At 37.2% G+C, this 23,502-nt stretch overlaps 6 protein-coding genes and 1 long non-coding RNA gene across 15 annotated transcripts; 4 read left to right on the top strand and 3 right to left on the bottom strand.

Annotated features, from left to right (window-relative positions):
• Nucleotides 1-420: 420 nt before the first annotated feature.
• Nucleotides 421-2,742, top strand: LOC110844391 (2-hydroxyacylsphingosine 1-beta-galactosyltransferase). Of its 3 annotated transcripts, none has more exons than XM_035847211.1 (5): nt 421-1,056; nt 1,127-1,482; nt 1,566-1,815; nt 1,922-2,161; nt 2,258-2,397. In XM_035847211.1, the coding sequence occupies exons 1-4, from the start codon at nt 579-581 to the stop codon at nt 2,149-2,151; spliced, it is 1,314 nt and encodes a 437-aa protein (XP_035703104.1). In that variant the 5' UTR covers nt 421-578; the 3' UTR covers nt 2,152-2,161; nt 2,258-2,397. The 3 variants fall into 3 exon arrangements, with proteins under 3 accessions (XP_035703104.1, XP_021946275.1, XP_021946274.1); XM_022090583.2 differs by having other exon boundaries at nt 427-1,056; nt 1,566-1,752; nt 1,922-2,147; nt 2,258-2,742; XM_022090582.2 differs by having other exon boundaries at nt 431-1,056; nt 1,922-2,147; nt 2,258-2,742.
• On the bottom strand, nt 2,728-7,780 carry LOC110843545 (meckelin). Its single transcript, XM_035847210.1, has 18 exons — nt 7,285-7,780; nt 7,027-7,197; nt 6,640-6,953; nt 5,858-6,400; nt 5,598-5,743; nt 5,319-5,484; nt 5,027-5,237; nt 4,891-4,964; nt 4,551-4,817; nt 4,235-4,464; nt 4,073-4,120; nt 3,959-3,984; nt 3,728-3,882; nt 3,452-3,651; nt 3,292-3,368; nt 3,125-3,184; nt 2,966-3,048; nt 2,728-2,881 (listed from the first exon to the last, which is right to left on the bottom strand). Exons 1-18 carry the CDS (start codon nt 7,511-7,513, stop codon nt 2,801-2,803), a joined length of 3,081 nt encoding a protein of 1,026 aa, XP_035703103.1. The 5' UTR covers nt 7,514-7,780; the 3' UTR covers nt 2,728-2,800.
• A 147-nt stretch (nt 7,781-7,927) lies between these two features.
• LOC110844569 (isoleucine--tRNA ligase, cytoplasmic) lies at nt 7,928-14,910 on the top strand. The gene is made up of 21 exons (XM_022090798.2): nt 7,928-8,073; nt 8,261-8,620; nt 8,706-8,847; nt 8,925-9,113; nt 9,981-10,109; nt 10,186-10,334; nt 10,413-10,519; nt 10,602-10,713; nt 10,786-10,976; nt 11,068-11,154; nt 11,284-11,400; nt 11,472-11,605; nt 11,693-12,023; nt 12,328-12,607; nt 12,856-13,052; nt 13,119-13,221; nt 13,322-13,540; nt 13,647-14,060; nt 14,138-14,383; nt 14,451-14,626; nt 14,731-14,910. Exons 2-21 carry the CDS (start codon nt 8,321-8,323, stop codon nt 14,846-14,848), a joined length of 3,741 nt encoding a protein of 1,246 aa, XP_021946490.1. The 5' UTR covers nt 7,928-8,073; nt 8,261-8,320; the 3' UTR covers nt 14,849-14,910.
• Nucleotides 14,877-17,885, bottom strand: LOC110844570 (UDP-galactose transporter senju). The gene is made up of 7 exons (XM_022090799.2): nt 17,723-17,885; nt 17,476-17,604; nt 17,290-17,410; nt 16,695-16,741; nt 16,464-16,603; nt 16,117-16,377; nt 14,877-16,025 (listed from the first exon to the last, which is right to left on the bottom strand). The coding sequence occupies exons 2-7, from the start codon at nt 17,564-17,566 to the stop codon at nt 15,504-15,506; spliced, it is 1,182 nt and encodes a 393-aa protein (XP_021946491.1). The 5' UTR covers nt 17,567-17,604; nt 17,723-17,885; the 3' UTR covers nt 14,877-15,503.
• A 57-nt stretch (nt 17,886-17,942) lies between these two features.
• LOC110844573 lies at nt 17,943-19,235 on the top strand. The gene is made up of 4 exons (XM_022090807.2): nt 17,943-18,077; nt 18,255-18,484; nt 18,598-18,772; nt 18,857-19,235. The coding sequence occupies exons 2-4, from the start codon at nt 18,296-18,298 to the stop codon at nt 19,078-19,080; spliced, it is 588 nt and encodes a 195-aa protein (XP_021946499.1). The 5' UTR covers nt 17,943-18,077; nt 18,255-18,295; the 3' UTR covers nt 19,081-19,235.
• An 823-nt stretch (nt 19,236-20,058) lies between these two features.
• LOC110844574 lies at nt 20,059-20,905 on the bottom strand. The gene is made up of 3 exons (XR_002547441.2): nt 20,758-20,905; nt 20,427-20,605; nt 20,059-20,327 (listed from the first exon to the last, which is right to left on the bottom strand). It is a non-coding gene; the product is annotated as an uncharacterized LOC110844574 (long non-coding RNA).
• A 27-nt stretch (nt 20,906-20,932) lies between these two features.
• LOC110844571 lies at nt 20,933-23,472 on the top strand. 7 transcript variants are annotated; one of them, XM_022090802.2, is made up of 6 exons: nt 20,933-21,081; nt 22,026-22,235; nt 22,319-22,456; nt 22,539-22,682; nt 22,832-22,917; nt 23,002-23,472. In XM_022090802.2, exons 2-6 carry the CDS (start codon nt 22,076-22,078, stop codon nt 23,086-23,088), a joined length of 615 nt encoding a protein of 204 aa, XP_021946494.1. In that variant the 5' UTR covers nt 20,933-21,081; nt 22,026-22,075; the 3' UTR covers nt 23,089-23,472. The 7 variants fall into 7 exon arrangements, with proteins under 7 accessions (XP_021946494.1, XP_021946495.1, XP_021946492.1 ...); XM_022090803.2 differs by having other exon boundaries at nt 20,937-21,081; nt 21,963-22,235; nt 22,835-22,917; XM_022090800.2 differs by having other exon boundaries at nt 20,937-21,081; nt 21,963-22,235.
• The last annotated feature ends 30 nt before the right edge of the window (nt 23,473-23,502 follow it).

Below are 23,502 nucleotides of genomic sequence, written 5' to 3'. Positions count from 1 at the left end.
TATTAGCCAATAAATATGGAGTTCGATAACCTATAAATTCCCATCGTAATCATATAACGTAATTTTGTGTATTTGTGGACTTATCTCATCTGCACTTATGCTCCGATTCCACATTTGTACATTTAAGTTTAATGTGTCCATATCATAGTCAGTCAAACTTGACGAATTTGCAACTCAATTTTGAGAATGGTGGGATTGCATTATGCATAATATTGATTACAACTTTGTTTAGCGAAACTGTGTATGCAGAGCAACTCGTACGTGTAACAACGGTCTTTGCATGCAATGTATATATGAAGATTGCAGGTTTTAGAGTGCATGATAGATATGCATTTATTTACTATCTTGTGGTTGGCATTTTTGCAAATAATTTAGTGATCCATTGCTTGCACTTTGTATTTCACCTTCTCTTGACTTTGCAACAAACCACACGCTTGTACTTATTTAGGTATCTTTCTTCCCTCTCTCACAGGAGTTTTTGTCCACTGTCACTCTGTGTTTAATGTTAGTTGATGATTGGATGGTCATCATTTTATTTATTCCTCCATACCAAGTTATTTGCCCTTTAAACACTCATCATGAAAGTTTTTAGCACTTACTTCGTCGTCGCCTTACAGATACTTCTTCAAATTGGTGTCGCTCAGTGTCACAAGTTTGTCAAAAAGGAGAGCAAAATCCTTTTACTCTCGCCATTCGCCGTCCCAAGTCACAACATTTTGTTCGAAGCGATCTTGGAAATATTGGCCAGCACCCACCCGGAAGACTACCAGCTCACCTATGTCACAAACTCAGAACGAAAATTCGACAACGAGTTTGAAAACGTGCGAATGTTTAGACAATTTACCGTGAAAGAATTCATGGAAAGTTTTCCATCCGCCGAAAATGCACCTTTTCCTTTTGTCCATGTCGCCCAATTCTGTCGTCAAATGTATGCAAATCCTGACTTTGTAAAGCTCATGGCACGAGGACAGTATGATTTGATCATTGTCAACGGGTTTATACACGAGTGTCTTTTCGGCTCTCTGCACTTGATGGAAACGCCATTTATAGTCTTTAGTAAGAACAACCCAATATGCATATGCATTATTTTCTAAATTTTTAGTGGCTAATATGAATTTTTGCGCAGCATCAACGCTACCACCTTCATACGTGACAGAGCCCACAGGAAATTTCATGCCTTTTTCAATAGCACCAGTGACGGTCACTTCCTTCTCGGATAGGATGACTTTTACAGAACGCTTACAAAATCTGGGCAAAACGTTGGGTGGGAAATTTTTCGTGCCATGGATTATGATGCCGACGTTCGAATCTGTCTACTACGATCAGTTCGGAAGGCATTTGCCACGAGTTTCTGAAATTATGCGAAACGCGAGCCTGATAATTTCAAATAGTCACTTTTCTATTTTACCACCCAGACCAGTTTTACCAGATTTCATAGAAATTGGTGGAATTCATTGCAGAGAAGGGAGAGAGCTCCCACATGTGAGAAATAATTACAATTTGATTGTGTAGGTAAACATGCGCGTGGAAATAACAATTTTAAATATGGGTCTGTCCCATTTTAGAGTCTGGACAGATTTATATCGGAATCTGAGAATGGAGTAATTCTATTGGCCTTTGGATCCATGATAAAGTGGGAAGAAATCCAGGAATCATTTTCTGATGCTATGATAGCAGCAATTGCCAGCTTGGAGCAGCGTATTATTTGGAGATTAGGCAAAGACTTGAACACGTATCCAGAACATTTGGCTCGTAAGCTCAACACCTTGAAAAATGTCATGTTTTTAAAGAATGTCCCGCAACAGGATATTTTAGGTACGCATTAAAATTTAAAGGAACACTCTGAAGTATTTCCTCGCGCAGTATAGCTTTGTTCTTTTAAAGTTAAATATGCATAACCTTTTGCAATTTTGTGACGCAGCTCATTCAAACGTCAAACTGTTTATTAGTCATGGTGGGATGCTAAGTGTAATGGAAGCCGTGTATCATGCAGTGCCCATCCTGGCAGTTCCGCTGGGGATGGACCAGAAGCTGAATATGAGACGAATTACAGACTTCGGTTCTGGGATTGCATTGAGTTTTAAGGATGTCACCAATCATACACTTACGACAGCCATTTCAGAGGTCATTGGCGAACACAACTCAAGGTAACTGTACGCAGGTGTCGTGCTAACCAATCTCTTTTATCTCGCAGCTATTTATTATTAGTTATATTTTAGTTACTTACTTTATGCATTATAAACATGTTCACTTGCAGCATTCGCCAGCGCATGAAAGAGCATTCGAAGCTTTTTCGGGATCGGGCACAATCTCCGGACGAGGTTTTCCTCTACTGGGTGGACTACGTTCTTCGACATGGTGGAACTGGACAGTTTCTTCGATCCGGAGCCAGAGATCTCAACATTTTGCAATTTTATTCTTTTGACACGGGTGCATTTTTAGTTGCACTTATATTCTTAGTGATGACCGCAATTAAAGTACTTATTCGTTTCTGTGCTACATATATGCGGAAAATGTGTTCAGCAACTATTCAAAAAGTTAAGCAGACGTAGCTGATAAGTAGATATGTAAATAATTAAATTTTATATTGCCCATTTTACAAGTTTGATGTTCTATTTGACCTACGATGTTGGTTCGCAACGACATATGGCATATACCCTAAAATTCTATATTATATTTGCTATCTTCATGTGTCTAATTTCTCAAGTCCGAAGAATAAACGTTCAGTATTCAAGTTACAAACTTAATCTTTACTCTTAAATTCTTATCATAAGTATATTTTGCAACAAGGAGTTTGGCATTAAATTAAGAAACGGCTATCAATTAAAGTTTTTCTCGCAAGGTTTCGCTTTCCCATGAAGTTTCGAATAGCTTTGAGCATCTATATAAAAATAGTATAATTAAATAACTTAATAAATGCTTTCGATGTACTAAATACATAAAAAAGTAAGTAAATAAATCTTACCAAATCAACCAAGAACACGACAACACCAGCCAGTACGAAATTGTGTGAAATAATGTCCACAAAAATGAAGGTGTACAGTTCCCCTGTTAACATTTAAAAGGTTTACTATGAAATATATGAACATGCAAAAATGTTCTTTAGTCAAATGAATGCTCATACCGAGAAATAGAGTTCTTTCGTGACCGTAGAACAGTACCGAGTCGAAAGAATGCCCATCATCTATGACATAAAATGCATTTACATTTATATATTTTTACATATAAATTAACTCCTGCTATGTAAATGAGTAGAATAATTTTCGCCAACAGATTATAGTTAAAAAATACCTGTGTAAAAAACGGCTCTGTCACTCCCAACTTCGTTAAACTCCATGTCCAAAAGTCCCTCGAAAAACGTCTTGTTACTGTTAAAATAATAAAAAAATCAATTTGTACTTAGAAGACTTACTTATCTTATTCTATATACATTAAAATGTTTGAGTATTACTTGATGTCGTAATCTAGGTCGGACAGAGCGTGTTCCAAAAAAGCCGTGAGAAATCGGTTCATCGAATTGTAGGCATGGATGCTAAGGTTGAGCATGTTGGACGAAGGCTTGACTCCTACTCCACCCCCCACCGACGTGGCAGTCTTTGACCCACCCAGTTGTCGGTTCTTGGTGAACAGTGTGGACGATGCAGATGAGCTCTGGAGCCAAAACGAATTTATTCTTAAATTGTTACACATTCATGTATAGGAATTGATGTAATAAGTATGGAATTACCGCATAGAGTGGTTGCAAAACTTGGCTGTAAACTGATCGGAATACTCCAGGAACAGATATGAGAAATGTTTGTTGATCGGTTTGAGGCAGTAGCCCCCTCCGACCGCACAAGTCTTCCTCCTCCCTGCTGAGTTGTTCAATCATTGTCTGCATATCTGACAAGTACACACAAAAGAAATTAAAAACAATGTATACATGTTACTGGTGTGGTCATTAATAAATTTTCTTTACCAGTGTCTGCAAACCCGTGAACAGATCTATCAAACAAATAAATGACAAGTTTACATGAATAAGCTGAAATTAGCATTTGTTCATTTTAATTCCACTGATCCGTTAACTATGTACCTCCCATGAATGTAGTAACCGTGTTGTCTCGCAGCCAGTATGAAGACACTGTCGGAGAAATACGCATATTAATATAAATACGCATATTAATATAAATACGCATATTAATATAAATAGATTTTACAATTTTATTTAAAACCTTGCGACTCTCGGTTAACCAACCTAATGTTTCCCATAGTGCAGAGGTCGACAAAATCCTGAATTTCATTTTTGATATACCGTTCGTAAAACCCAATCCGATACAAACACTGGAGAATCCCAATTAAACCAAAGACTACGGTGCCCACAACAAACCTTGCTGATGTACTGAATGGCACATATTTTTGAACGTCAACGTCTGGTTTCACAGAGTCATTTGGCCAATGAAGTCCCCAAAATTTGAACCCAAGAACCTACGCACATATTAAAATAAGTATATACCATGTCCCCACAAAAGTGAACAATATCATCGTTTTTCTACAATAAATATATTCGTTACCTCCAGAAAGAAGATTGTTGCAATGATTTGGGTCGCCATATGCACTTTACGAGTCGTCTGAATTTCGTTCCATTCATTGGCGATGAAGTACGTTCTCCAAATGCTGACACTCTCGTCGCTATTTAAACCAGTGCCAAGCTTATCCGGCTTATTCTCACTCTCCATTGGTTTCGGTTGAACAGTGCTCGTCACTTTGGGACGCTCCCAATCCACAAAGAAAATGTCAATGTTGGACTGTTTTCTAATCAATTCTATGATCGCCACAATCTAGTTTAGGTAGAATGTCAAATGTCAGACCAAAGCCACCCGAACAGTAAAAGTCTATTTTCTAGCTTTTAACCTTTAATGCAAATGCAGATATTATCAAGTCCCTGACCAATCTCTCCTGATACATATCCGGAAGCAATACGTGGACTGCATTCAAATGCAAGAATTAGTTCATCCTTATCAGAATTCTTGAAATAGTTTATAATAACCTGCAACTTGTTCTTTGAAGAAGACAAACCAGAATGTTGTTGTTGCAAAACACACGATAAAGAAAATATCAGCCAAATTTCCGCATGCAGTTATTAGCAAATTGGAAATTGTCGTGAGGTCAATTTCTAGTTGCCCGTTCCTCCTGTTCCAACTCCAGGCTTGGATAGCACTCCATAAAACAGCTAATGCACTCAGGACGCCGATAGAAATCTGAAAAGCAATTGAAACGTTTAACAGCTTCCTCTCCCCCCCCCAAAAAAAAGATAAATTATAATAACACTAAAGCCCTACCTTGACATCCTCAATGGAACGAGACATGTCCATAAAGTAATTAACAGAATAATCAAAAGTGATGACATCGTTACGGATGAACTCTTCCTGCGTGGCGTCCGCGTATCCCATTGTGAGCAGAGGGACGTATATTTTTCCAGCATCTTTGCTATTTTGCAATTGAACACTGAAACAAGAAGTCCATATAATCACATATATTTACGCTGAGTACTTAACTTACTACAAGTTACACACGTTTATTGTAATTGTTGTAACTTTGAGCAATGTACATGTACATACCTTATGTGAATACTTTTTAAATAGCGAATATTTTTCGGAATTTTGGTCTCTGTGCTTGGGTCTCCGCCACTTGAAGGTTCCACAGATCCAACGGTATCAATAATGAAGAACCTTCTCACAAACTGCCATTGGTATTGATCATCCATCTACAAATTGAATTAAAGTGTAAAGTAAAGCACATTATACATCTTATAAATGTCTACAATCCAAGTACACATGAATCTCTTTGCATTTGTAAGGCAGGTAACTCTATAATGTACCGTGTTAACTTTAATTCCATTGCGCTTAAAATTCAGAGTCTTGATAGGAACAGGATACAATTGAATTTGCTTGTTCTTTCCTTTGACTTCCTCATAGCTCACGTAGGGGTCCAAGAAAATTGTATTTCCATTAAACTGGTCCCAGATATCTTTCAGATTCATTTCACATTTTGCTTTAAAATTGGTCCCAAACTTTCTCCCGATTTGCAGCACCTTTTTTGGTTCTCGACAAGGTATCACATCGTCGATTGCAGCAAGTCCCAGGAACTGACCCTTGAAAGAGAACTTGGAGAGGGTGATGTTGACATCGGACGAAGACTGGTCATAGCGCATGTCATGCGTATGTGGAATTGTGGACGATCGAATTAGGACAGATGGTGCTTCAACCTCACTGTAATAAATTTTTGGTATGTGGTTCGGCAGAGGGGTCAGCCGACCAACAATGCGATACAGGCGACATGCCGTCCAGTCTTCGCCGTAAGTGTGAAGGTTCAGCGTGCACATATTTCCCAACATTTGACACGCCGTTTGGTTTCGTTGCCCCTGAAAAACATAAATAAAGACATGGAAATCATAAAAAGGAACATTTTGACAACATTAGAAAAAGTAGATGAACATAAGTTTTTCTACCCCTTTTGCATACGTTACAGTTTGCATATATTTACGCATAGCTTAATTGAAGGGCATGCACATTTATGTAGCTCCCAGTATCGAATCAAATGAGATGCTATTGAAATTGAAAAGCTAAGCAATTTTATTCTTAAAGTTGTACTTCTCCTTGCCTTGCAAAGATAGAAAGCCTTCGCGAGATTCTCCCGAAATAAGAGTGACTCCACTTTGAACCCGTCATATTCTATTTTGTAGGCCGATTTCGCATCAAACAATGGATCATCTAGCTCCTGTTGTGTAAAGCATACTCCGCCGAACTCGCTGTGAGACACTTCTGAACAACGACACGTACCATTTTCATTCTCCCCAGAGGCGAAAGAGGGGTGGCAGGGGACGCATCGTCTTTGAGACGTCGAAGGATGAAACCCCACCCCGCACTTCGTACATTCTAATCTCCGCAGTGGGGACCCATCTGGACTGTAGGCGACTATATGAAGATACATACACATTTAACAACCATTTATAATTATTATTTAAGACGTGGTAATTAATTAATTAACCTTCTATATGTCCAGCAGGGCATGGGCTACACCCTCCCAGAGTTAGACTGAAGGGATTTGCAGTACCACACTCGAGGCAGTGTTTCGCATCATATAGCATTTCGTTATCTGGACATTTGGTGCATCTCTTGGCCGTCCGTTGCCACACAGTTCCCGACGGACATTGACAGTCTGCCAATATTCGCGTATTCATTCAGCACTGTTTTTATAATGAATAAGCCAACCTTGAATGGAATAAAACTTTTATGTGTAACTTACAATCCGGACTATTCTCCGCTTCCCATTGGCACTTGACGCATCCAAGTGAGCTCCATGAAAAAGTCTCGTTGAGGGACAAATTACATCGTGACGGCTCTTCAAACTTGATGGAAAGGTCGTCTCCAACTTCTCCAGCCACGGGAGAGCGGCTACAGAAAACAAGGAGCAAGAGAGTCAGACTGCACACACCTCCAAATACCGCACCCCCAAAGAATGTCATTTTTCCCATTTTTAATTATGACGGCAAAAGACTGATGACTTAAATGGTGTCATTTAGCAAATCCAGAAACGAAGGCAGTCGTTTATCCTCAGTCAGTGTCAGCATAGCATTTTGATGATCACCTTGACCACGATAGCACAACATTAGAATGGGGAGATTGAGACAGTCTCAAGTTCCCACTCTCCTTTCCTTGACTTTTCTCTACATAAAAGCTTATCTCGACTTATCTCAAGTTTCTTGCAACTCTCAACCTCCACATTTACTCATGAATTTGACAAATTTCATAATTTTGCACAATTATTGATGCAATCGTCATGAAGTGCATGAGTGAGAGTGACTGTATAATGACGGGGAAGGGGAGACGTAGTGGTGATGTGGGAATTGGAAATCAACACCGCACTCACTTTCCATGAGGCAGCAACGTATTGTTTGTTTGTCGGTCACTTTCTGAGGCAATTGTGCCGGATTGTTGCAAATTTACCAATTCCGTTTGGATTTCCAACAGTGGGCAATTATTTCAGTCGGCGACGTTTTTTGATATAGATAGTCCCAAATTCCTACTACGTCAGGTAATAAAAGCATTTGATTTCAATTTGAGCAGGCGTGGAATGAACCTATAATAGGTTTGATACTTCTTACGTTATCAGAAAGGATTAGTTGCTCTGCAGTAAAATAAATAATCATTTACAACCTGTTCAGTTTGACTTGTGCTGACGACGACAAATTGTTTAATCATTTATTCTTGTGTTTGCACAGTTCCACACGATTGCGGACTCGAGTGAATGCAACTTAATTATATTGACTGAAACATTCAAAATGGCACCGAACGAGCATCTGGAACAAGTTTCAGAATCTATAAATTTTCCACTAGCAGAGGAGAATATTTTGGCATTTTGGAAGAAAGTGGATGCATTTCAATCTTGTTTGAAACAATCCAAAGGGAGGCCTCGGTATTCGTTTTATGATGGACCTCCATTTGCGACAGGACTTCCTCATTACGGTCACATATTGGCCGGGACTATCAAAGATGTTGTGACAAGATTTGCGTATCAAAGTGGATTCCATGTCGAACGAAGATTTGGCTGGGATTGTCACGGCCTACCAATAGAATATGAGGTGAGTACAATAGAAAAACATCAACATCAGTTTATTACAAGTACATTCATGCATAGATTAGATAATTTGTTTTATTTTTCTGCAGATTGATAAAATGCTTGGAATTACGGGTCCAGAAGATGTGGCAAAGATGGGAATCAAGGCATATAACGATGAATGCAGAAAAATTGTAATGAAATACTCTGGAGAATGGGAAACAGTGATTACTCGACTCGGACGATGGATTGGTATGCAATGCAATTGAGAGGCGACTGAAGTTTTGAATTAGAGTGCACGTTTTTATATTTTTATTTTATGCTTGCAGATTTCAAAAATGACTACAAGACGCTGTATCCAACATTCATGGAATCTGTGTGGTTTATTTTTAAAGAACTTTGGAATCGAGGCCTAGTGTATAGAGGATATCTGGTAATGCCGTACTCAACTGCGTGCTGTACTCCTCTCTCAAATTTTGAAGTGCAGCAAAATTATAAAGAAGTCGTGGATCCTGCCGGTTAGTAATAGTAGCACATGCAATTAGGGTTTTACATTGTCAGTGTCAACGGAATAAATGTCATGTCATGTCATAAATGTCATGACATGTCAATTTGTCAATTTTTTGTCATAAATGTCAAAGCATCGAAATGTATGACATTTATGACAAATATGACGGACATTTATGACATTTGTCATAAATGTCAATCTCAATATGCCCCATGACCTGATCTTGGTAGCAGCTATTAAACTCTTCTTTCTCTCACTGCAATTCAAATAGTCTAATAATTCAAAGAGTATTATGTATTGAGTGAATGAATATATGACCTTACTAAACTCTGTAGACTACCAGTGGTCCAAGCTTCATATTGCTCTCATGTTTAACGAAAAACATTTTATGTTATCGGAAAAGACAGACTTCAGGTCAATATAATTGGAAGCAACATGTCTGGAATGGGCCAACTATTCCAAATACATGCTCTAAATAAAGCTGATGATCAGAGACAAACAGAATAAGTTGTAATTTTAAGAGCGAAAGTCGTCAATATAATATGCTCAGTGTCGTTCGTAGTAAAAAATTATACGAGAGGAAAGATGTGTAGCTGAGAAACAAAATATAAAGCCTACGATGATTTTTATTTGGAGAAAATGAGATACGAAAATTAAAATGTCATAATTGTCAATGTCAAGTTGACAGAAAAGTTGACAATTTCGAATTTGACGAATTTTCATAAATGTCATAATTGTCAATAAAAATAAATGTCTGACATTTATGACATTTATGACATGTCAAAATGTCATGACAAGTTGACAATGTAAAACCCTACAAGTGTTTATCTAATCACGTAATTTATAAGCATATTTTAGTACGCTTATTATTTTACAGTAATCGTAAATTTCCCGATGAAGAGCAAACCTGGCGTGTCCTTGCTTGCATGGACGACAACGCCTTGGACCTTGCCAAGTAACGTGGCTTTGTGTGTCCATCCTGACTATGATTATGTGCACGTGGAAGGTGAGAGCAAATTTTGATATTCTGTTAAAGAACTACACATTATGCACGTATTATATTGTTCTTCCGTCTATTTCAGAAATATCAACATCAAAACAATACATTTTAATGGAGGCCAGACTTGAGGCTTTATTCAAGAAGCCTGATGACTACAAGCTGATTTCAAAATTTCCAGGGTCGACATTGAAGGGAGAAGAGTACGAGCCTCTCTTTGACTACTATATCGAGGTTCGTAGATTGTATTTGCAAACTTGCTCATACCTGGCTGTGGTCCTCATAATCAATATTATTTTTATAATACTTTAGTATAAAGAAAAGGGAGCTTTCCGAGTTCTGACGGACGGATATGTCACACAAGACTCTGGGGTTGGAATTGTTCATCAAGCACCTTATTTTGGAGCGGACGATTTCAGGTTAGCATAATGCCTTTCATATTTTTACTCATTATATGCAAGCGACAATATATAAACATCATACTTTTGTTACTTTGTACAGAGTGTGCAAAGCTGCTGGAATTGTCTCAGAAGACCAAAAACCAATTTGTCCTATTGATGCCAAGGGTCGATTTATATTACCTGTGAAAGATTTTGAAGGACAATACGTTAAGGTTCGTTGAAGGATTATAATAAATAATATCTATTGTTAAGTTTGTGTAACACAAGCAAATAATTGTTTGAAGGACGCTGACAAGAACATTATAACACATTTGAAGAACAAAGGACGACTAGTAAACGCCAGTACCATCAAACACAGTTATCCATTTTGTTGGAGATCAGACACGCCTCTCATCTACCGATCCGTTCCCTCTTGGTTTATCCGAGTAGAGGAATATCGTTCAGCACTTTTGAAGAGTTGTGCAGAAACATACTGGTAAGTTTAAATAATCATTAATCCCATTTCATGTCTCAATTAAAGCGTAATGAACAGTATCATGAAAAATAAATCCTTTCAAATTTTTCAGGGTTCCTGATTTTGTTAAGGAAAAACGTTTTGGGAACTGGTTGCGAGAAGCACGAGATTGGGCTGTAAGCCGAAGCAGATATTGGGGGTAAGAGATACGTTAGATATTTAGACGATATTTCCAAGCAGAGAAAACATAGATTGGTTTCCTGCATGAGCACTTCGTTCTATATATTTTCCTTATTTCACATGCAACTATTTGTTTTTTTAAAATTAGAACGCCAATTCCAATCTGGGCATCTGAAGATTTTGAAGAAATGGTTTGTATTGGATCCAGAGAGGAATTGAAATTGCATTCAGGAATTGAGTCGCCAGCCGACTTGCATAGAGAATTGTAATTAATCGAATATAATATAATTTAATCTGAACTACTTAATGTTTTCCTTGTAACACATATGTATTTAGCGTTGACGAAATTACCATCCCTTCAAAAATCCCTGGAAATCCACCTTTGCGCCGAATCCCTGAAGTCTTTGATTGTTGGTTCGAGTCTGGTTCCATGCCATATGCACAAGTTCATTATCCTTTTGAAAATGAAGGTATTAATGCGAATTAATTGTAGCTATTTATATAATTACTAATGGATCAGAGGTAAAAATTAATTAAATAAATAAAAATTTTTACAGACGCTTTCGAGGAATCTTTCCCTGCAGATTTCATCGCAGAGGGAGTCGATCAAACCAGAGGATGGTTTTACACGCTCATTGTCATCTCCTCCCTTATATTTGGCAAAGCTCCTTTCAAAAATTTAGTCTGCAACGGCTTAGTTCTCGCATCTGATGGACAGAAAATGTCCAAAAGGAAAAAGAATTATCCAGATCCAATGGAAATTGTAAACAAATATGGAGCAGATGCCCTTCGTTTGTATTTAATCAACTCACCCGTTGTACGAGCTGAAAATTTAAGGTTCAAGGAAGAGGGAGTCAGAGACTTGCTTAAAGATGTATTTTTGCCATGGTATGTAAATAACCAAGATACTACTATATTATACATTGAGTGTGCATTTTTATATTTTTTTTATCGTCGGGTCCATTTTAATGCTGATTTACTGACTCCAAGAGTTTATCAGTTTCGCAGTGGACAAAATTAACTCGTGTTGAAATCTAAATTACATTTCTGTGTGGTTCTGCGAAACTGACAGAAATGGATTTCTCATGAAACAAACTATCTTATGTGTTATTCAACTTGTATGACATGTTTGTTCACTCGTCAAAAGACGTGTTTAAATTTATTTGTTGACTCATAGTTCGTTTGCCCGCAGGTACAATGCATACCGGTTCTTTGTTCAAAATATGATTCGAGTTACCAAAGAGGATGGAGTTGAACTGAAATTTTCTCCAATAATGGAAGGCTCTTCTGGTAGCGATAAGACGGAGTGGAATGTCATGGATAGATGGATTCTGTCAGCCACACAATCCCTCATCTCTTGGTTTAAGCAAGAAATGGCTGCCTACCGATTGTACACCGTGGTTCCCGTGCTTGTAAAATTTATTGACCAGCTCACAAACTGGTATGTCCGGCTGAACCGGAGACGTCTGAGGGTAAGAAAATGTAGAATTGTATATTTTAAATAAAAAACTTATGGGTCCATTTATAATGCTGATATGCCAAACCGTAGTTTATCAGTTTCGCGATGGACAAAATTAACTCGTTAAAATCCGAATTATATTTCTGTGGCAGTATTTCTAACGGAAATTGATTTTTACGAAACATACATGATAACAGTTGTGATAAATATTCGAATTAGTGTACTTACTACTTATTTATTTACTATTTATTTATTTTGTAGGGAGAAACCGACACTAAGGATTGTTACAAGGCTTTAGAAGTATTTTTTATGGTTTTGTTCACGCTGACCAGACTGATGGCTCCATTCACACCATTTATCACTGAACACATATATCAAAATTTAAAGAAGGCTGTTAAAAAGTCTGACAATGTGGAATTTGATGAGAGCATCCACTATTTGATGAATCCTGAAGTGCAGTATGTACTCAATTTAAATTTCATAAAACATTGCCTATTTTAAATTAGTCAATATTTTTTTTACAGAGAAGGACTAATTGATAAAGAGGTTGAAAGTGCTGTTGAAGGAATGCAAAAAGTCATTGAATTGGGTCGTTTGGCTAGAGATCGTCGTGCTTTGCCAATTAAGGTTTGTACTTTTCGGCCAGATTTAACATAATTTCTAGTCGATGGTATTTTTATTAATTAATAATTCAATTTATGTGTTTCTATATTTCTAAAACGAATAGTTTCCACTGCCTGAAGTCATTGTTGTACACGCTAGCGAGGAATTTCTGGGCCAAGTCAAAGGACTACAGAATTATATTTTAGAAGAGTTGAACGTGCGTACCTTAACGCTGAGTTCAAATAAGGCTGCTTATGACGTTCATTTAAAAGCGCAACCAAATCATCAACGTCTAGGCTTGAAATACAAAGTAGAGTTTAAAAACATTGCTAATGTCATCAAGGTATTTTGATTTTCATCATATTATTGTTATCACTCACTGATACAACTAGTAACTACAAGATGGGTGAAAATAATATTAATTTATTACTACAATTTCCTCTTTCTAGTCATTAAGTGATACTGAAATTGAAACGTGTTTGGAGAAGAAAGGAGTTGAAATTTGTGGAAAGTGGATTGAACTTGATGAGCTTTTTGTCACTTACGACGTGGGAGCAGGCAATTCGAAAGATCTTGAAGCTGCGTGCGATGGTCCGGTTTTGGTTATTTTGAACACCAAAGCGGATCAAAGTATGCAAGATGAGGGAGTGGCCAGAGAAATTATTAATCGCATTCAAAAACTTCGAAAGAAGGCTCGTCTCGTTCCCACGGACAAAGTCACCGTTTATCTCAGTGAAGACAAAACACTTGTTCGCATCGTCAAGGAGTACACAGAATACATTCAAAATGCAGTGAAAGCAACGGTTCTGCCATTATCTTCGTGCGCAAAAAATGTTCAGTTCCTCATTCAAGAGGATTTCCAGGCAAGTCATGCTTCAAACTATTTCAAATGTGTGTACCAGTGTTATTTTTGTAATCTTTTAACTTTACCCTTGTCTAGATCAAAGAGAGTAAATTGTCGGTAGCAATATTTAAGGATGGAGAATCTGCTACAACGGTGTCTTCGGAAATTCTAAATGGTTCTTCTGGAAAAGGTCCAACTGAAGATCCATTCTGTAAGTACGTCAACTTGGTACTTGATGAGGGAATGAAATCAAGCAACACACAACTTGGAAGAAAGGGTGTTATACTTTTGGAAAACCCTGTTGGAAAATCCAATTTAAAAACAGACCAATTGAAAACAGAAGTACATAAATTATATTTTCAGTCAGATTTGACTAGTATTTTCAATTATACAATTAATTTCTCCCCAGGTTGAAAATTTATTCAGTTTGCATGGGCGATCCTTTCGTTTATGTGATGAGAATGGGGCAACCATCACAAATTTGCAAGCTGACAAGCTGAATAGGAAAACACTTTACATTTGTAAACTTGAAGATAACAAATGCCCAACAAAGAAGGTTGGTCAGAACAACGGACCGATTGTAAAGTACGAAACATAAACTAAACGAATATATATGATATGAAGTTTATAGTTTTAGATATATTGTGATGTCCGGTTCTAATGATCATTCTAAATTTCTCACGATACAGATTTTTAAATATTTCCGCAAAAGGGAGCAAAGGTACAGTGCTTTTAGAAAACCCTGTGGGAAATCCGGCTTTTCAATCGGAACAAGATGCAAAAACATATGGGGAATCACTATTATGATGAGTAATGATTTAATGTGTTTATTAAATTACCAAATAAAAACCGATATTTATTATTGAAAATATTATGACCTTTCTGTAATCACAATTTCAAATTGATGACAACGTCAATATGTAACAGCTACTAAAACTCTCAAATTTATAAAAAAATACAAGATAACATCATAGCTGAACAACTAAGTCTGCATAGATATTCAGCGCTTGATAAATAACAATATCCAAGTATGTAGATTACGGGAATTTTCGTGTAAAAAAACAATACAGGAATATTTACTAGGGCGGCCAAGAGTAGAAAATCGTATCACAGATTTTATAAATAATATTTGATAGTTATTATGTAAGCTTGGGTACGAAAAACAAGACTAATTTTCTAACAAGCTATAAAAATACTAAACACAATTTGCATCTAGTTGGCCCACAAATTCATATCGTAGTGTAGTGTAAGTTGATATATAAGTAGTGCAAGTCATCAGAAGATCAATTCTCTAGGTAACCCTCATTAGCCTCACTAGTGGTAAAAAGGTAACATTGTTTTATAGTTTGATTGTGACTATTGTTACATGGCGTAAAAATTGTCTATCACTGAATTTTACAATTAAAATAATTTAATAACAAGTAATACAACATGGCACATGAAGCACCCACCCACTCGTCAATCAGACCTCCATCTCTTCATTAAGCATTTTTTGCATATCGTCCTCTTCTTTCTTGCTTGCATGACCATGGTTGGAGGTTGTTGCTGGATTGTGTACCGGTTCCTTTGAGTACAGCCATATGGCAAGCGTGACAATAAAAATAGCCACGGCAGTATTTAAGTGGATAGGAATGTCAAATATCAACCAACACAGGATAGCGGTAAACATAAGTTCTAAGGCGCTGGCGAACGTTTTCAAAATAGAGTTTAGCTGAGCTAGAAAGAAGCTGGTAACTATTCCTATTGCAGCGTTATTTAGTACCACTGCAAGTGTGATAGGCGTAGTGAGGATTGTTTTCATGGCTGAAAAATCCGTTAGAACTGACAGGTTGTTTCGAAAGACCAAGAGACCCAAGTTACAAATGATTGAGTCGATGTAGAGACACACATTTTGAATCAGAATCGGAAGTTGCTTTTGACTTGCAGATGTTGGTCGTTTGAGAAGAAATTCATTGTAGACTCCGGCAAAAGATGAACATAAAACCTACAGATACATATAAGATATTTACATAATTGGCACATAATTAGGCTGGGCGTTTTCTCTTTATATTTCGCTTGAGGATAACAAAACTCACTTGCAACAAGATCAAAACGACTCCCATAGGATTATCCAGAAACCCAAGTTTTTGTACCTTATCAGCAGCAGAAGCAACCGTAGCACCACCACTTATTTCGCTAATCTTTTCATTACCCACAGACTTTTGCAGGTTTTCTACAACTAAGGAATCTGGGTCTAGTAGCAGCCATCCAAGTTTCAGTTCCTTGATCATGCATCCTATTGTGAGGAAAATTAAACTAATCCACTGGTACTTGCTCAGTCGTTTCTGGAACAACATCTACAACACATAGTAAAGTTGTTAACTGTGGCATGAGATATTTCCAATTGCTAATCCTTCGAAATTACTTGTACGTATGGACAAACCTGAAATACTATTCCAGTGACTACCACTCGAAACTGAAGCAATAAAAAGTAGGTGGTTGGATCAAAATTGACTAGATTCATAAAAGCCAAATTGTTGTATAAACAGTAGAGTCCGGCTGGGATAAAATAGAGGAATAGCACTGCAAAATAATCAAATTGATAATCAATCATATTTATGACGATGACGGATAATAATGCCTCATATGTTTTCCAATTAGTCTCAACTTTTACCTTTAGAATTCTGTCGTAACTCGCCAACAAATACAGCAACAGAGTTCCTAAAAAGTTTACAGCAGGATAAAAAAAACTGTGTGCATGATTTACATTTGTGTCTGTAGCAGAATATATGAGCTATTTTTCTGAGAGTGGAATGTATGCAGTTTAAATAAGACTGAGATTGCATGGTTTCACTAGTGGAGGAGCAGTAGTTATTAATATTGAGATCTTTTAGATAAGCTGTTGAGCGAGAAGCGTTGTTCTTCCTGGCAGGGATATCATCATCAAGTATCAAGTGGTTATTCTTATTTGTTCTATGAACACTAGAAAAAGACAAGAAAGATAGTGGATAAGGAAATTCTTTTGTTATTTAGAATTTGATAACTAACTACTTATTCATGTATAACAAAATGGGAACAAGGAAATTTAGAAAAACAAGAAGAAGCATAACCAATATTGAGAGAAATCGAAACGAAAAATCGATAAATAAGATCGATGTAAAAAACTCATCATAACACTAGATTAGTGACACGCTATGAGGTAAAGTTCTGCTGCAAGGCAAAACGCCAAAACGATAGACAATGCAACAGTCTAACTAAAGTATACATACCTTTGTATGAAAATTCCTGCGCTGACCCATAATTTAATGACTTCTGTGAGCAGTACGGCAATTATTGTGTTGTAAGAGTAGCCTTGATGATTTGTATTCTGAGACGCGGTCACCAGGATTCCTACAAATTATGATCAACTCTATCAATCATTCATAACATGAGGCACTTCCAAATATATATGTCACCTTGATTAATAAATAGTAACATGTATAGGACGAAAATGAAGAATGACCAGCTTGTGGGGAATAGATCCGAGATTTTGCGTTTTTGAGGCATGTCGACGCAGTGACAGTGATAATACTTGAATCTCAACCCTGAAAAAATCATGTGTAAAATAAATATTTACAAATTTTTAATTGTTCAATTATGACTCATGATACATCCGAAATTAAGTGAATGATTAAATGAATGTGATGATTAAATCTGACTTACCTGACGTAGCAATAAACAGTGTTTATTAAACACCGTCCAAAATTACCAGCTATGGCCAGCCAGTCACCCTCCGAATTGCAAAGCTCCTCACATTTATTGTTGACTAGTTAGCTAACACAGCTCACAAGCAAAGTACTAATTTGTTTTATGTGAATAGCATTTGGCAAACAGGAAGAAGTTCGTTTTAGCCAAGTCGAGGAGGAGTAATTTCACTTGACCAGCCTACCCGCTTTCTCAATCCTGTGATTCACAAATTTTACACTACCGCGCGAATCCAGAGTTTTCTTGGACATTTCACATTTCGAGTTTCGAAAAATAATTTTAAGCTTCAATTGATAATATTGGGGTGCAAAAAGTAAGAACAAACAGAAACATTATAAATTGTGATTCTTGAGGAATAATAAATTATTTATTTTGTATGTGTATAATAATTATATTTTGTTGGTAATTGTGAAATGAAAATGTTATTTTGAGAATTGGATTGGTTTGGTACAAGAGAAATTTTTAATTAATTATTGTTTGCTTTTCTCAGGTTGGTGTAGTTGTAGGGGTCACTGTCAAGTGGAGACGAAAATGTCGTATTTTTCGAACAGTGGTCCCACCACGAGACGTTACGGCGACCTCAGTTGGCCTAATATCCGATCCGTATGGGACGGTAAGGACAATGAAAATTACTTGTACAAGACCTACGTACTGTCCAGATACACCACCTTCATTTCTGCATCTTTCGCTGCATTCGACATCAGTGTACTCCCAAGAGTTGTGAGTGCCTTTTTTGTTCTTTTAATTTTTATTTATGATTTGCAATTTATTTGAATTGATAAAATATTCTAGTGATGAGAGTAATTTCATCACCCTATGGTTGTTTATTTTAGGAACCTGGCTTGGCGAGTGCCTTTGGTCGGGTAAAGTTCTATTGTGTTCCTGCCATAGGAGCAGGGTTGGCTTATACGACCGCTGTCCACATAAGTGGTAATGTGCGTGGGAAGACGGACCAATGGAATCATTGGTATGGAGGTGCGGCTGCTGGTGCTGTCGTCGGGAAATGTGGTAAGAAATTACGATATGGTCAAATAATTTTCTAAAAATTAATTTTAAAACTTACAAAATTAATAAATGATGGATGGATTATAGCAAAATCTGTACTTACTGGCGTACTAATGGGATTCGCTTTGGGTTTGGCTGGATTCATGATGAAAGATGCTGCAATGTTTGACCAGTTTCCAGGACACAAGCCCTTTAAGAAATATGGAGGATCGTTCTATCATAAGTGGGATTATTCTTGTCCACCAAGACAAGGATATTGGGTACGAACCCCTGAAGAGGTTCCTAAAATGATGGAACGAGGCCCACTGTGAATGTTTCCGAAATTTATTCATTAAAAACCGTCGATTTACTGTGCACCCAAATTGTAAAGTCAATATAGTAAGATTTAGATTTAAATATTAAGCCATCTGACCAGCAGGTCATCAGTATCGTTGTGTAAATAAATTTACGAGTATATAAACTGTTATTGTCTTGACTTGGACTTATTATTGGTTTGTATTCAACGACAAATTAATTTAAGACAGTACATGGTTGGCTTTATAAACATACTGTTATATATAAGCTACCTACTACTACCTCTAGCTTACGTATTACTGATCGTTGTTACTGTTCGTAAAATATAATAGTTTGCATACATCCTCCAAATCCATGTCGAAGACAGGTGACACAGGTTTGCAAAAATCCGCACTGAATCCTGCCGGACGTACATGTTGTTTTGAAATAGGTTTCGTGGCCCATGTGTGACGCTTGTTTTCAAATCCAGTGTCCAGCTTTAGGTGTTCAGTTTTAAGTGACATTGAAAGCGATAGCTGATCATTCAAACCGAGTTGAACATTTCTTTGTTGCATTGCAAGCTGAGCTTTGGCCCTCGCTGTAGCCCTTTGTTCTTCGAAATAATTTCTTGGAAGTGAGTGGCAGTCTGTAATAGCGGAAGAGTGATCTAATTTTCCATCTTGGAGACCATGCATGGCTGGATATATACAGAATGCAAATAAGAAAAGACAAGTGCAAAGAAAAATAGGCACAGCCAACCCCCAATACTGCTGTGGGGGTTCGTAAGGCAATTGTTCAATAATGTGGGTGGGCAGTAGCATCCAGATAAAGTAGAAAAAAGTGCATAGGTTCATCATAATAAATAGTGCAAATCCATATATTCCGCGTGCTTGTTGCGGCCCTGGTGTGTGTTGCTCTTCCTCCTCGACCATATCTACATTAAATTAGTAGTAAAATATCTGTACAACATATGGATTCTATTAATCAGCTATGATTAGATACCATAACTCGGTTGGTGATAAATGGTAATAGAATATTGGATTTTGCTTTGTATAATATAATTAATTCCTTTTGTGTCGTGATCCTATCAGTCCGAATACTTCGAATAGTTTAATTTAGACAGGGCTTCTTTGCTTCGATTCCGTCAAAATCTTCGGTTCTGGGTTCACTACTGCCAAACTTGTCGAGCGAAAACTTGTCTATTGTCTTTTGAACAAGGGTTAAATGATCAAAGAACGTATTTGACGAAAGTCGTAAACTCCTCGCGTCCGGACCAACCAATTCTCTAGAAAATGGAAAGAGAATAATCTATAGCATACATTGTGTCATATATATATCTCAAAATTATACAAAAGTAAATTACATTAAAATCTGCTTCACTTACACAATAAGACAATGTTTCTCTACAAAAAGTGTTTTCTGCACTTGACTACGTTTCGGCTCACGATCGACCCGAAGTGAGTTATGCGCGATAAGTGCCTGCTCCTTGCTCGGAAAAGGGATGACCACTCGAAGCTGGGCCGGTTCGTGAGGGTGACTTGTCATCTCAATTCTCAGGCCAATCTTATATCAAGAAAATTCATGATTTAAATGAGATTTTTAATCAAACATACACGCATACGCTAATTACCAACCACATGCATTTGACTTAGGAAATCATTACTTACAAATAGCAATTACTAACATAGTTGCTCCGTTAAAAGCAAGAAGCTTACCAGAAGAGTTTGAGAATCGAATCCAAAATAGAAAATTATTCCCGATCAGCCAACAAAGTGAAAATGTGTGAAGAATCCGCAACCGCCTCTTGAGAATTCTTTCTTGCCCCGTCGTCCAACAGCAGCAAGTGAACGTTGAAAACGTTGAGCAGGTGGTTGTTGTTGTCTGGCTCATCATTTGAGGGACTTTGTGTTTATTATTTACAAGAAAAAAAAACACCTCACTGCGTCCTTGATCCTCACCTCATCTGGTCATCAAGGGTCCCCAACAACAACCTACAATTTCCAGTGGAAATTAGACCAAGAGGAAGAGTTCATCCAAGCGTGAGTACATTTTTTTGTAAATTTTCATGTGGATAATTTCCTTAATTATAAAATAGCGCAATGTATTAGAAACTGAACACTTAAGGAGCATCTATCAACCCTCGCCCATCAATTTTTCGGATTTTGTCCGTTTCGGTGGTTTATATTAGCAAACGATTTATAAATGTAAGATGATGCTTCCTGTCCAAAGCAAAAATACTTTACTAGATCTTAAATTTTAATTAAATTTTGCGGACAATGACACCAGGTGCCAGGGTCGAACAGGGCATACGTATATTAAATTAGCGTTGTCTGCAGTTTCATTTTGTGATATGAAAAATGCCTAGGGTTTGCATATTGTAGAACTTTTTGTCATGATTCTGGCTCTGATTGATATGCAAACTAATGTAGCATAGAATCCATAAACTATTTTATTTGGATTTGTAGTTTATTGCCCTCATTTCCATTTACTAAACTGGTCTTAAGGACTGGACTTAAGGTGGTCTTCTACGTGGTATTCGTTACTGAGGTATTAAAATATAATTAAAGGACATTGCTCCAATTCTCAGAATCTTTAGCCCATACGTTCCATAATGAAATTATGGTCCAAATTTAACATGCCTTTGAAAAGCAACGAAAATCACGCGGACGGGTTTACAGGTATACACGCCTACCTTTTTGGTAGGAGTCTATGTCCAACGTGGTTTGCTACAGTTCAATTTCGTAGCCACCAGACATGTCAAGCCCGTATGTAATAGTTCATAAAATTATGCCTAAAGAGGTCATTTTCAAGGCAATTGAGGAGTAGTCCTCATGAGCAGTGGTCAAGTGTAGTTTAATCAGCTAAAAGATATTATCACAGAATGTAATGTCTGGTCCTGTTTTTGTTATTATCCTTACAGTTGTGCTCCTGAACTCGTACGATACTCTTGTTCTCTCTCCAGTTCTTTCTTTACATTTTACAGCGTTTACGACCATTTGTTATTAATTTTGCGTTGACAATCTACCATGCACCATGCAAGACGCTGTGTTCGAAACTGTGCCAAGAACGGAGAATCTGCCCATCACCCAAACCATTGCTCGGAGGCGAGCGTCTTTGAATCCTATTATGTTGAGTCGTTCGGCTCCTGACGCCCTCAACCTGGCTCAACTTATACCGCTAAGACGTACGTCAAGTAGGGTTTTTAAAATGTTATCGCTATTTATCAGAACGTGCAATCATGAGTAGTTCTTTATTGACTGACAATTTCCTTTCCAGGGTCAAGTCTTCCTATCAGCCCATCTTGCAGCGTCGCTACTCAAACGCCAACAGATGTTAAAATGCACTTCCAGTTTCCTGAGTCATTCGAATTTGACATTGATTCCATTGATGGCATTTCTTTACGGAGCGACAGTCGTAAGTTTTTACTATTATTTCTATGGGTTGTATTGTGCCTTTCTTGAACCCTAAATGGTTATTATTGGTTTGCATATTTTAGGCCGAGGAAGTAACACATCTTCTTCTGGCAGTGATCGAGAAGACTTTTTGTCCTTAACCTCACCCTCTCTGCCACCCCAAGATCTCAACATATGGAGCCGATGTTTGCGACGTCTCAGTTCACACTCTGACATTCTACATGGAAGTAAGTTATACGTTTATCTTGCATTTTGAATATGATTATGTGCAGTCCATGTGTATTGTCTAGTAAATAAGGACAAACATGTCATTATTATTATTATCAGACAGAATTGGAAGTAAATTAATATTAATGAACCACATTTGTTTTTTTTGTTGTTGGAGTCAATCGAAGGTTTTCATTTACTGAGCAGAGAGTAGAGATGAAAGTTGAAGTCCAAGAAGTCCAAGATGTTGGTCAGGTTAGTTCAGTTTCCAATCAAACAGTTCATTAAACGCAAGTAGATTTTATTGTGTAATTACTTCAAAATAATTTCTAATTCCAGCAACTTCGATCAATTGGTGACGACTTTGAACGCAGCCGCCTCACTCGAACCCGTAGCATGTCTTTCGTCAGTCAAAAGAAACGTTGACAATCAAATCAAACGAGTTTATCAAGATACTACTTATTACTATATATTTTGTATCTTTATATATCCGAAATTGTTGGCCTGTTGTTAGTTTGCCATTCCATAATTAATTATTTATGTTTATACGCGTGTTCAATTTTGTTTGAGTATTGTTTTCGAAGCTCTCTCTTGTTATTACTTTGTAAGTTAAGAAAGATATTGTAGCATTGTTTGCACCAATTAATTGTTTCCGTTAAATCTGCAAGTTCTTGAAAATTCCGTAGGCTACTGCCCATGCAATATTGTGGTTTGTGTGAAGACCTTAGTATATTCTTTGTTGATCAACCAAAGTGAATTATTTTGGTAAATTTTACAGCTGAATAACATTGAATTTTACCTGAGTAAAAATTTCAGTTTTGCATGCAACTCTTGTCACTT

This window comes from Folsomia candida, unplaced genomic scaffold (assembly GCF_002217175.1).
Source record: "Folsomia candida strain VU population unplaced genomic scaffold, ASM221717v1 Fcan01_Sc002, whole genome shotgun sequence".
NCBI lineage: Eukaryota > Metazoa > Arthropoda > Collembola > Entomobryomorpha > Isotomidae > Folsomia > Folsomia candida.
The sequence above is the reverse complement of the archived record's forward strand: the minus strand, read 5'-3'. Positions and strand labels throughout refer to the sequence as shown.